This window comes from Salvelinus namaycush, chromosome 19, assembly GCF_016432855.1.
Source record: "Salvelinus namaycush isolate Seneca chromosome 19, SaNama_1.0, whole genome shotgun sequence".
NCBI classification, from domain to species: domain Eukaryota; kingdom Metazoa; phylum Chordata; class Actinopteri; order Salmoniformes; family Salmonidae; genus Salvelinus; species Salvelinus namaycush.
The window spans coordinates 12615954-12628589 of record NC_052325.1 but is presented as its reverse complement, the minus strand read 5'-3'; the positions used below and the strand labels follow the sequence as shown (position 1 = coordinate 12628589).

General features: G+C 40.5%; 1 protein-coding gene across 1 annotated transcript in view; it reads right to left on the bottom strand.

Annotated features, from left to right (window-relative positions):
- Window positions 1-12068, bottom strand: part of LOC120064149 (anosmin-1-like) — a 55131-nt gene extending 43063 nt beyond the window's left edge. The window contains exons 1-2 of the mRNA XM_039014522.1: window positions 11874-12068; window positions 4954-5001 (exon numbers count right to left, since the gene is read on the bottom strand). Of these exons, the coding sequence (XP_038870450.1) occupies window positions 4954-5001; window positions 11874-12068 (243 nt within the window). The remainder of the gene's footprint in view (window positions 1-4953; window positions 5002-11873) is intronic.
- Between the last annotated feature and the right edge of the window lie 568 nt (window positions 12069-12636).

Sequence of the window (12636 nt, the reverse complement as noted above, 5' to 3'; positions counted from 1 at the left end):
AAGTTCATTAGAGTTAACTGCACCTCAGATTGCAGCCCAAATAAATGCTTCACATAGTTCCAGTAACATACATATCTCATCATCAACTGTTCAGAGGAGACTGTGTGAATCAGGCCTTCATGGTCGAATTGCTGCAAAGATACCACTACTAAAGGACACCAATAAGAAGAAGAAATTTGCTTGGGCCAAGAAACACGAGCAATGGACATTAGACCGGTGGAAATCTGTCCTTTGGTCTGAGTCCAAATTTGCGATTTTTGGTTCCAACCGCCATGTCTTTGCGAGACGCAGAGTAGGTGAACGGATGATCTCCGCATGTGTGGTTCCCACTGTAAAGCATGGAGGAGGAGGTGCTTTGCTGGTGACACTAGGGTGATTTACTTAGAATTCAAGGCACACTTAACCAGCATGGCTACCACAGCGTTCAGCAGCAATACGCCATCCCATCTGGTTTATGCTTAGTGGGACTATCATTTGTTTTTCAACAGGACAATGACCCAACACACCGCCAGGCTGTGTAAGGGCTATTTGACCAAGGAGAGTGATGGAGTGCTGCATCAGATGACCTGGCCACAATTACCCGACCTCAACCCAAATGAGATGGTTTAGGATGAGTTGGACCGCAGAGTGAAGGAAAAGCTTCCAACAAGTGCTCAGCATGTGGGAACTCCAACACGGTTGGAAAAGCATTCCTCATGAAGCTGGTTGAGAGAACGAGTGTGCAAAGCTGTCAAGTCAAAGGGTGGCTACTTATAAATATATTTTGATTTGTTTAAACACTTTTTTGGTTACTATATGATTCCATATGTGTTATTTCATAGTTTTGATGTCTTCACTATTATTCTACAATGTAGAAAATATTTTAAAAAATAAAGAAAAACCCTGGAATGAGTAGGTGTGTTCAAAATTTTGACTGGTACTGTACTGACTGGTACCGATTTTGCAGGTTTTCCTACTTACAAAGCATGTAGAGGTCAAAAATCCAGAAAATCACATTGTATGATTTTTAAGTAATTAATTAGCATTTTATTGCATGACATAAGTATTTGATACATCAGAAAAGCAAAACTTAATATTTGGTACAGAAACCTTTGTTTGCAATTACAGAGATCATACGTTTCCTGTAGTTCTTGACCAGGTCTGCACACACTGCAGCAGGGATTTTGGCCCACTCCTCCATACAGACCTTCTCCAGATCCTTCAGGTTTCGGGGCTGTCGCTGGGCAATGCGGACTTTCAGCTCCCTCCAAAGATTTTCTATTGGGTTCAGGTCTGGAGACTGGCTAGGCCACTCCAGGACCTTGAGATGCTTCTTACGGAGCCACTCCTTAGTTGCCCTGGCTGTGTGTTTCGGGTCGTTGTCATGCTGGAAGACACAGCCACGACCAATCTTCAATGCTCTTACTGAGGGAAGGAGGTTGTTGGCCAAGATCTCGCAATACATGGCCCCATTCATCCTCCCCTCAATACGGTGCAGTCGTCCTGTCCCCTTTGCAGAAAAGCATCCCCAAAGAATGATGTTTCCACCTCCATGCTTCACGGTTGGGATGGTGTTCTTGGGGTTGTACTCATCCTTCTTCCTCCAAACGCGGCGAGTGGAGTTTAGACCAAAAAGCTCTATTTTTGTCTCATCAGACCACATGACCTTCTCCCATTCCTCCTCTGGATCATCCAGATGGTCATTGGCAAACTTCAGACGGGCCTGGACATGCGCTGGCTTGAGCAGGGGGACCTTGCTTGCGCTGCAGGATTTTAATCCATGACGGCGTAGTGTGTTACTAATGGTTTTCTTTGAGACTGTGGTCCCAGCTCTCTTCAGGTCATTGACCAGGTCCTGCCGTGTAGTTCTGGGCTGATCCCTCACCTTCCTCATGATCATTGATGCCCCACGAGGTGAGATCTTGCATGGAGCCCCAGACCGAGGGTGATTGACCGTCATCTTGAACTTCTTCCATTTTCTAATAACTGCGCCAACAGTTGTTGCCTTCTCACCAAGCTGCTTGCCTATTGTCCTGTAGCCCATACCAGCCTTGTGCAGGTCTACAATTTTTTCCCTGATGTCCTTACACAGCTCTCTGGTCTTGGCCATTGTGGAGAGGTTGGAATCTGTTTGATTGAGTGTGTGGACAGGTGTCTTTTATACAGGTAACGAGTTCAAACAGGTGCAGTTAATACAGGTAATGAGTGGAGAACAGGAGGGCTTCTTAAAGAAAAACTAACAGGTCTGTGAGAGCCGGAATTCTTACTGGTTGGTAGGTGATCAAATACTTAAGTCACGCAAAAAAATGCTAATTAATTACTTAAAAATCATACAATGTGATTTTCTGGATTTTTGTTTTAGATTCCGTCTCTCACAGTTGAAGTGTACCTATGATAAAAAATTAGACCTCTACATGCTTTGTAAGTAGGAAAACCTGCAAAATCGGCAGTGTATCAAATACTTGTTCTCCCCACTATATATATATATATATATATATATATATATATAAAACAAACACACACACACCAGCCTGTATTAAGACCTGAATAACTGACGTTCCCCAAACCTTTTTTCAATTAATCACAATCCACATGGATTTGATTTAAATAGCAAAGGAATATGGAAATATTTAGATCTCAAATAAAAGGGGATGGTTTGCATGTGGGTGTGAATACAAGACATTGATTGTAATGGATCTTCATAACAAACGCAATACTGCGAAGTCAGTAAAGAGTGTTCAGCAGCTCCACATTTCACTCTTTCATATTATCCATGTAGTCATTTATATTAAAAAAGGGAGCCCAAATTAGTGTTGGGCAATATTACGATAGTATCATCTATCGAGGATGATTGACAGCCATCGTTGATGGCGATGACGTCGTGATGTGACAGACGATACCTAACCTATTTCAACTTGACTGCTGGCGCACAGTAATGAGCCGAGTCAAGAAGCGCACAGCACGGCATGGATGACAATCTGAATAAACTGCCTATATTCCCATTTGCTATAGACTATTACAATAAATGTGTTATATTTACAGAATGCAAGAGAACAATGTAGACAGAGCTTAGAGTTTTACCAAAGCAGCACAGAATGTCCGGTCAGAAAATGTGTTTTCGTTTTTTCTCTCGAATGATCTGGGTCAAAGGCCGAAGTTCATTTTTACAGCAGACGCTCTGGTGTCTTATTGTTATAGAAACCAAATGTTCTGTTCTCTCAATATGACTTTTAAGACACTTTTTCAGTTTAACGCATACTGGATTTCTCCCGCCACACTATTTCATGATCAAACAATGAATGAATCTAATGGAGTTCTAGGCTATTTAAGGAAATATTATGAAGAAAAAAATTAAATTATGAAGAGTATTTCCCAAACATTCCAATAAAGTGTTTAATGTCCTAAAGTTGCAGCTTTTAAATGGGAACAATTATGAAAGTCACAGTCTATGCTATTCTCAATCACAGCTTTATTTTGAAAGACAAATATTTCAGGCCACAAGAAGTCAAATTGAGCAAACAATGTCAAGATGGAAAAATCTAATGAGAAGTCAAAAGAGCTGTGACCTAAGTTCTGAAAGAAACGATACGTATCCTATAGGCATATTATTCTAGCAATATGCTACCTACAACACATAGTACCCTAGGCCTAATAAGATATGAAACTGGTATTATCATTATCCAGTTCTGGGGACAGCAGAGTTGCTTGCTCTGCATCCTATGATGATTGACAGCATGTCACTCGCTCTGTGCTTTGGCACACACAGACAGGCCTAGGCTACCCATATATTTTTTTATTTTTTGGGGGATCTAATGTTGATATAGCCCAACCCTAGACACATCATCATTAATAAATCATTGAACACTGATTAGGCCCAAATGTTCAGTATACAGGCTCTAACAAATAAACTGGGTGTCCTTGGACATTTCCAAATATATGATTTATAATAAAACCTCAATAAAACAGTGTAAGAAATGTAAACAATGACTCAGGAGAGTAATTGTTTTCTCTACCTGTGCTGCATGAACAAGCCATACGAGTAAGTAGTCAGTACAGACAAGGATGAGATCCAATTTGTCATCGCCTCTGCAATAGCACACTTCCCATAAGCTATTAAGACAACGTTTTATAATGCAAAGGAAAACACGGGAGAGATGAAAAACAAACAGAGACACGCTCTCGCGAAAGAGAAAACTGTAGGCATCCGTAGAAGTGTGAATGACAACACTCGGCTAGACTATTTACATCCTGGGTGGAATTTAGTCCTCAGACTATGACATCAGGACCAACGTGTAGGCTGGTTGCTGCTGTCCTGGTTGATGTGAACAGAAGAGTCTGACAGAGATAGGGTATAAGTTACTGTCCCAAATAGCACCATATTTGCAGTACCCTAATCTTGGCCAGAGTTACATAGGGACAAGCTGAAAGGTAGTCCACTATTTAGTGAATAGGGTTCAAAGTTGCCCCATGTCTTTGATCCCCACTGTTGTGTCATCATCATCCTCCCTCCTGGTTGTCCTCCCAGAATGTCCTGGGCTGAGCCTGTCCTCAGTATACTGTCTGCTCAGTGGGCTCAGCACCACAGTGAGGGGCTTGTCAACAGCTCCCAGAGAAGCTGAGAGGACGTGTCAGCACCATCCTTTTAGAGACCTGTCAACACCATCTTTGTGCCAACTGTCTTTGGGACAGGGCACGAAAACCAAACAAGACCTTCAGGAAACACTGGATAAAATGGACTACTGTAATTCTAATGAACAGGGGTTTAGTGGTGTCAGAGACGGGTGGTGGAATCTCAATAACCCTAGAACAACTTGACTGATGAAAAGGTGAAGTGTGTTCACATAACTGCTATCATGGTTTCAAATTGCTCACCTAAAACTTCTATAAAAGTTTGGGTATAGACAGGTATCTCAAACTTGCTTTGTACGTTTGTTATTTCATTTAAAGCACATGTAGTCAATACTTGTTACATACCTTTGAGCACTGTTTGTGATTCTGACACCAAACCAAGGATCCATTATTCTGTAATGAAAATAGAGAGCAGATGAGTTACAATTTTCAATTAAAGAATGATCAATGAAATGCTAAACACATCAGAATTCAGTCCAGTACAGTAGCTATTCACACAATAATTCATAAGAACATCTGAAAAACAGAAAGAATGCTCTGAATCAGTTTCACCACAAAACTTTCTAATTTCTTTATTTAGAAGCCAATTACCATGGGAAATGTATCAAAACTCAGTTGAGTCTTTGAATGGAGCAATACACCCCTACGTGTACCCTAAGGAAGCAAGGTCAGAGAGGGGTGGGGGCAGATCTCTGGTCAGTTTCAGTGTCGTTCAGCAGAGCACTGTGACCTCAACTCTTATCAGCCTGCGTTTGATCTCACAACAGACATCCCAGAGGTCACTCACACAGGAACTGATGTCAGCACTCTTGTGTAGACTGCAGACACCTCCAATTCCCCCTAATTGCTGTGGAAGTGCCACCTTCTGGGTTCCATGAAGCCAAACATTTGGTCCTAATTGTGTCGGGTAAAGACAGAGTGTCTCCCTGTCATCTTGAGAAGTTCCAATGGGCTAAATGCCTGGCTCAAGTGTCCATTTCCTGAGCTCCAAAAAACCACAAGGCTATTATCTTCAATTATGGTTTCACTTGGACATTAAATGTAAGATAAATGATCACCCAGACAAATTGCCCATTTGATTAATTCGCTGGTGGGGGTAATTCCATGGTAACAGAATGATGCTGATTCTCAGATTTTTCACTTTAAAATGTATGCTAAAAAAAAATGATTTTGTTTGACATACATTTTAAAGTGAAAAATCTGAGTCTCAGCATCATTCTGTTACCATGGACTAAAATTGTGCTATGGTTCTAGGTATGAAGGCTTGGGTGCAAGTGTTTCATTGATTCGCTCAAATCCCCATTGAAGTTTGTCTGCCATTATGAATAGTTGGGAAATTCCAAATGTAGAGAAAGGAAACCTTCTCAATAAAGGCAATGAGTCTGAATTTCCATTACCAGACATATGTTAAAAATGAAAGGTCACCGATAAACATGAATCAGTGCTTTGTTCCTTACAATAAGACACTGCACCAGGAATGACTGACTAGCCAAACCTTAAGGGTCTGTGAACCAGAAAGTCTGCATAAGTTCAATGTCAAGTTCAAAGTATTCTCAAACAATGTAATCCAGTGGAAATTCCCAGTGAGACCTCGGGAAAGAACTTCTCATTAAAGGATTTAATTTGCCATCCAGTACCAGTGAGTGTTGTGTGTTCGGTGTCAAGGATAATGGTCAGCCAGTTTAAAAAACATCCATGGTGCATCGGGAAGTCTAGAGCAGAGACTTAACAGCAATTCCACGGTAACAGAGTGACAGTGAGACGCTGACTTTTCACTTTAAAATGTATATGTCAAATAAAAAGCAATGATTGCAAAGTTAGGCAAAACAATTTCCACTGATTTCCATTTGACAGAAATATATTTACTTGAAGAACAATGCAGATAGAAAGTTTGGTAACAAAGTACAACTGAAGGAGATTTGCCCTACTGCTAATTGTAATAACATCAGAAAGAAATCCATGTTACTAATGAATAGGATGCAAGCGTGACAAATCTCAATTTTACTAAACAAAGACCAAATTAATAGAAGGAAATGTAGGTAACAAATAGACATGTTTTACGTAAAGCTTACATTTCATAGTCAGCCCTAGTTTGGAACAGGAAAACTTGAAGAATTCACCTTAAAAGGCAGGCTGCAGCAGGGAATGAAACGTTTTCTTCTGTAGTACTATCAGTACTGTATTTTGATTGAAATGTTGTGCTCTATAACATGATGAAAGTACATGTGTAATAACATGATGTACATCTAAAACATGTACATTTTTTACATGTGTAATACAAATCTAATGGCACTAAATATACCCAAAAAGATCAATCAAACATGTCAAAATAATATATCAGTGCCACTGACCCTGTAAATAAAACCCTGGCAATCACTCAAGATCATTTATACACATTGGCATGACCCCAGCCTGCTCCTAAATCACAGGCCCGTTTTTTTTTTTTTTTTACACCTTTTCTTGCCCATCCGTCAGTGGCAACAGAAAGAGATCTGTGGAGGGGCTAATTTTGCTCAGTGACAGCATCTCTGCAGCACCGGCGGGGCTCTGTGGGATGTTGCCCCAGCTGTCCAGGCCTGACCTCAGCATGTCATGGACCAATGGGGAATAATTATAGGTCAGGACTTCATCCCAACGACTCAGTGGCATTCCTCAGCAGTTTCAATATTATGCAGTGCTGCCGAGAAACTGTTAAAGACTCCGGTCGATGAATGCTTTCCAGATCCGGATATTCACTAAAACGACTTGGAGAAAAAAATAAGCCAAATAGTTGCTCTGTGTGTCTGAACGCAGAGGTGAACTCACAGCTTTCTCTGTGTCACTGGTAGTCATGTAAACAGATTCACCTCAGAGATGTATTCTGGCTTGTGCCAGCTGAGAAGGCAGAGCAGGTGACCAGGGCCATGTTGTATTTCTAGACATCTGAGGAACATAGACAAAAAGCCTGCTCTGCTTTTGAGTACAGCATTCCTTCTTTTGAAAACAGCTATACATTTTGTTTCCCATTCATCTCTGATTTGTGGTGCCATCTCTGTTCAGTGTTCACTTTCTGAAACCATTTTATTCTTTATCAACTATGGTGTCGCTGTAGGCCTACATTACATCACGCAGTGCTGATGAGCAATGAATGTCCTGCTTATTTAAGTTTTCAGCACTTCTGCAAAGAAATTACAATAGGTCTCTTATACATCACTGACATTGGTAAATCCCTGACAAAAATCTATTTGGATCAAAACATTGTCAACCAATAAAACATGTGTAGCACATATGGATGTGTAGACCATGTTTTTTTATATTATGGATTTTAAAAAATGGCCAAGCACCCCATGCAAAGTAAAGTGTTTGATGTCATAGGCAATTGGAACCCCAGGTAGAGACAGTTCAAAGAGCTGGCAACCTCCTTATATGTCTATCAACAACCCAGAAGTCTCCCCGGACCAAAATAACTAAGCAACCCTTCAGGTTCCCCTATTGACTGTTCAAATAGCTGTGGGCTCGAAGCAAATAAAATCAGGGAATTGACATCCATGGATTGCGACAGCGAGGTTCCTCAGTCATATTCTTCAGCATCAAGGTTAATGTGAAAGTGAATGTTGTATCAAATTGAAATGGTGAAGATGTTGAGCCTGTATCCCGTTAGGAATGTGTAATGTTTGTCTGAGGAGGCACTAGAGGGTGTAGCAGGCAGTAGCACTCACTGGGAGCTGAGATTTACAGACACGACTGTCGTGGTTTAAAAGCTTTTACAGAGAGGTGAGGCCAAGCTACACAGAGCCCTATTCATCCCCTGTCTTCACTAATGAAAAAGTCCACACATGAGACGAGCAGTGGCTGTGGTTTGATTCCACCCCAACTTATTTAATATCAAAAGACAAAAACAAGGGGATACGGAAAAACTACTTTCCCATGTTTTTCTTTCCTTCACTATGAACACAGGTCTCACAAGTGCAATACTTTAACTTTCAGCACCCCCACTCACTGGGTATGAACGACCGAATTTAAAATGTTCTATTTTTATGACTTAAAATGTAATAACAAGACCACACCTTGTTTTTTGGCTTCATCGGTAGTCATAAATAATCCACTACAAGACTGATGATTTCAGAATGCATTAGTGAACAGAGGCCCCAGTTCACTCCTAATATTTTAAATGTCCAGTGACCATATTTATAACTGGGTTTTCCCCTTTCTCTGTCTATTGTACCATGGTGACAAGTCCCCCAAATATGAAGTAAAATGTCAATAAATACATCTGTATTTTGGAAGTACTTCTACATTTATAAATCCTAAATTGCCATAAATCCAAAGACCAAAAGGTCATGCCTTTTTCCAACTCTGTATCTGTTCCTGCTGAGCTCAGTAACTCATCACTGACAATTATTCCTTGGATCCTGATTCGGGCCAAGTTCAAAGGAGGACTTGTGTGGGAGTTTACAGCTTCAACTGCTAAAATGTTTTATTTCAATATGCAAAAAAATGTATGTATAACTTCTACAAAAGACAATATAAAAAACATACACCCCCTTGAACTTTTTTCACATTAAGCTTCCTTAATTTTTTCTAAAAAGGGATTCAATTCGATTTTTTCATACAGATCTACTTAACCTAACCCTGAGATTGGTTCCCCCAGAACAAATAGAACCCTATCTAAAACCAATCTATTCATCTCAGCCTTCTCCATAAGATCCTAGACCTAGGGAAACGTTATGGGGAGGAAAATAGCTTGATGAAAAGAGTCACTTCTATTAATAATTTTTCTGTTGATGTTGTGCAGAATTGTAACCACCCATTAAACACATTTTTATGCAAAATACACCAGAGTTGCTTTCCAAGAGGTGTTGAATGTTCCTGACCAGTCAAGTCTCAGACTTAAATCTGCTTTAAAAAAATTAAATTAAATTAAAAGAATCAAACACACAGTTTAAATATCACTGTCCATCGATGATCGCCATACAAATGTACTGCGTCTAAGCAATTGTGACAAAAAAGATGGATATATGATGCCCTAAGAGTTGTGCAAAGTTGGTAAAATATTTATAAAAATGATTCACAGCTGTAATGGCTACCAAAGGTGCTTCCACCAAGTATTAACTCAGGGGGGTGGAGACTTATCCAATTATTATATTTCAGGGGAGGTGTTTCTTAATTTGTAACATTTTCAAAAAACTTTCTTTCACTTTGAAAATTTGTTGTAGGTTGTGTAGAAAAAAAATGTATAATTAAGTCAGTAAACTTTAAAAAAAAAAAAGTTTCTATAGGCGTATTGCTGAAAGGGTCTATTTCCATGAAACTGGAAACGTTGTGTGTCTTGGAGTTTAAATTAAATTAATCCTAAGCATGAATGCTTTCTGAGTTGAATTAAGAGGTCTGCAGTCTCAATCATGTTAGAGGTTGGAGGCAAGCCCCCGCCCAGCTGGGCCTTCTCTGTAATAAGATCTGTCAGAGGAAGCAGATCCACCTGTAGGTCGCAGCACGTTGAGCGCTGACTGGGCAGGCTCCAGTGTAATGGCAACAGTACATTAGAGCTTATCACATTTAGCCAAAGTGGGCCTCTGCGTTTAGCAGGAAGGTGACCTCACTGGGGATAGCATCAGTCGGCCAGTGTCCCCGCTATGAGGTGTGATGCTGGCATTTGGTGGCAAGGGTTAGGGCCATGGGCTAGAGCAGGGGGAAGCATGTTTTTCCAGCTGACCAGACCTCCCATTGCCACATGAAAGAGCCTGCTGAGAACACAATGCATATAACAGTACTCAGCGTATCAACAACAATTGGCTTCTATTCTTGGAGCTCCAAGCATGCTCAACCAGTCCCTTATCACTGAGCAAAAATGCATCTCTCTTTTATAAACACATCCTCCTCATTTCCTGCCTTCTGAACACAACAGAGGTTGAATGCAACTTCTGGGGCTCAGCAGTCAATTATCAGACAATTAACCCATTATAATTGCAGGGGAGTTAATACATTTAATCTCAATCTCTAAGACGTTTCAGTCAAATAGTTATTGATTTATAGGCCTTCGTATTAAGAACATGGGCAGTGCCGAGAAGTTGTTGAAATTATCTTCAAATTGATTTCGGTGAACTTTACTAGATTAAATGGTCTAATAAAGAATCTGAAATAAAATATATCAATGCTTCCTAACATAAAACCAACTAATATAAAGAGAGAAGACAGGAGAGGGAGACAAAGCACTCAATGAGAGTTAATAACAGTTGGCGAGCTCTCCCAACATTGATTGCAAAACACACAGCAATCAGTAATTAAATAGAATAGAGAGTATAAGCCCAGACTTCATCCTGCAAATGTTCTTAAGTAAAAACTAAAAACTGAGTACAGATAGGTGGTGAAAGACAGTTGGGGGAAGAGAAGGATCTTTTTACTGTGTCCTGGGAGAGAACAATGTGTCTAGTGGAGGGTGAAAAACAACTTCTGCCACCACATACCAAATCACTGAATTAAAAGGCTAATTCCACAGCAAATCACTTCTTCCAACTCAAATTCTAGAAGATCATCGAAACATGCTTGGTGGTCATCTTCGGTATGCATAATCATATTGTGATCTATTTTCTGGGTTATTGTGGGTGCTAATTGTGAGGTAATTGAATATATGGGGTGAAAAATAAAACTGGCCCATTTTGATAGAGGGCTATAAACAAATCAGATCAAACATCTAACCACAACATTCTTAAAAAGCCTCAAAATCAAGAGCAGCCCTCATATTTCTTACTATGGAGAATTAATGAACCAGTTTGACAAAAAAGGGCATCACATGCACAAAATAGCAAGGCTATAATGTCCTTCCACTATAATAATAATAAGTGTCCACAATACAGTATGTACACAATATGCATCAAATTTGCAGCTGTGGAAAGCAAAACTAATAGACTCCTAGTCCTATAGGGTCATCAGCTGCCACTGTTTTAGTCACTCTGTGTGACAAGTTAAGTCCAACAAAACTATCAGTAGACTATTCTGTCAGAGAAGAGGCCAAATTGTTTACATTGCCATTTCAGAACCACTTCATTTATGCCTTGTCTCATTTGTAATGTGACAGACTCATTCATGTCCAATAGCCTCACTCAACTCACCCATATGGGGTGTGACTGACACACACACACACACACACACACACACACACACACACACACACACACACACACACACACACACACACACACACACACACACACACACACACACAGTTTATTTTGAGGGGGACACATGAAGCGTAAAAGTTGGACAGACTGTGAGCAACACGCTCCTACCTGGGAGTGCTTGAAAAAAGCAGAGATGCGAGTGATATGCAGGCTGAGACATCTCGAGGCGCATCTTGCTCGGTAAATGCTAGCAGTGAAGAACGAGTCATCCTGCCTGGTCCTCGCAGCGAAGGTTCCATGGGTCGACAACACTGTAATCCATAGACACAGGGTCACACATACAGTTACGCTCCTGGGCAACATTGTCCGACAACGGGTGCTGCTTTTTATCCGTTCACTGATCGGGCTACACTGCGTGTTGACTCCGCTGTAGAAACTAAAGAAACTTCAATTATACACTGGGGAGGAGTCAGAACCGCGTGCGCTTTGTGATTGGCGGATACCGTGGTGATTGGCAAATACTGCGAGTGCCTTGTAGCAGGTAGAGGTTATGGACTCGATATCAAGGATTTAGAAATTATGAATTCTATTTGAGTAGATGGTTTGAATGATTTTGTGCTGAAAATCAATTAGGACAATTGCTATGAATAACATTTTTATTCAATGTCACCTCAAATGTATTGAAATATATAGGTTCTATTTTGCTGCATGTACCAGTGGGTAACCTGTCAGGTGTGAAATGGGAAATGTGTTTTTTGCGTATCCCAACTCCCCCTGAAACACTCTCAGAGAGTGGCCTCACAGTCAGGTACTCTATAAGAATGATTGACAGTGACCCTGGAGCAATTAGGGTTAAGTGCCTTGTTCAAGGGCAGATCAACAGATTTTTCATCTTGTCAGCTCAGGGATTCAAGCTAGCAACCTTTTGGTG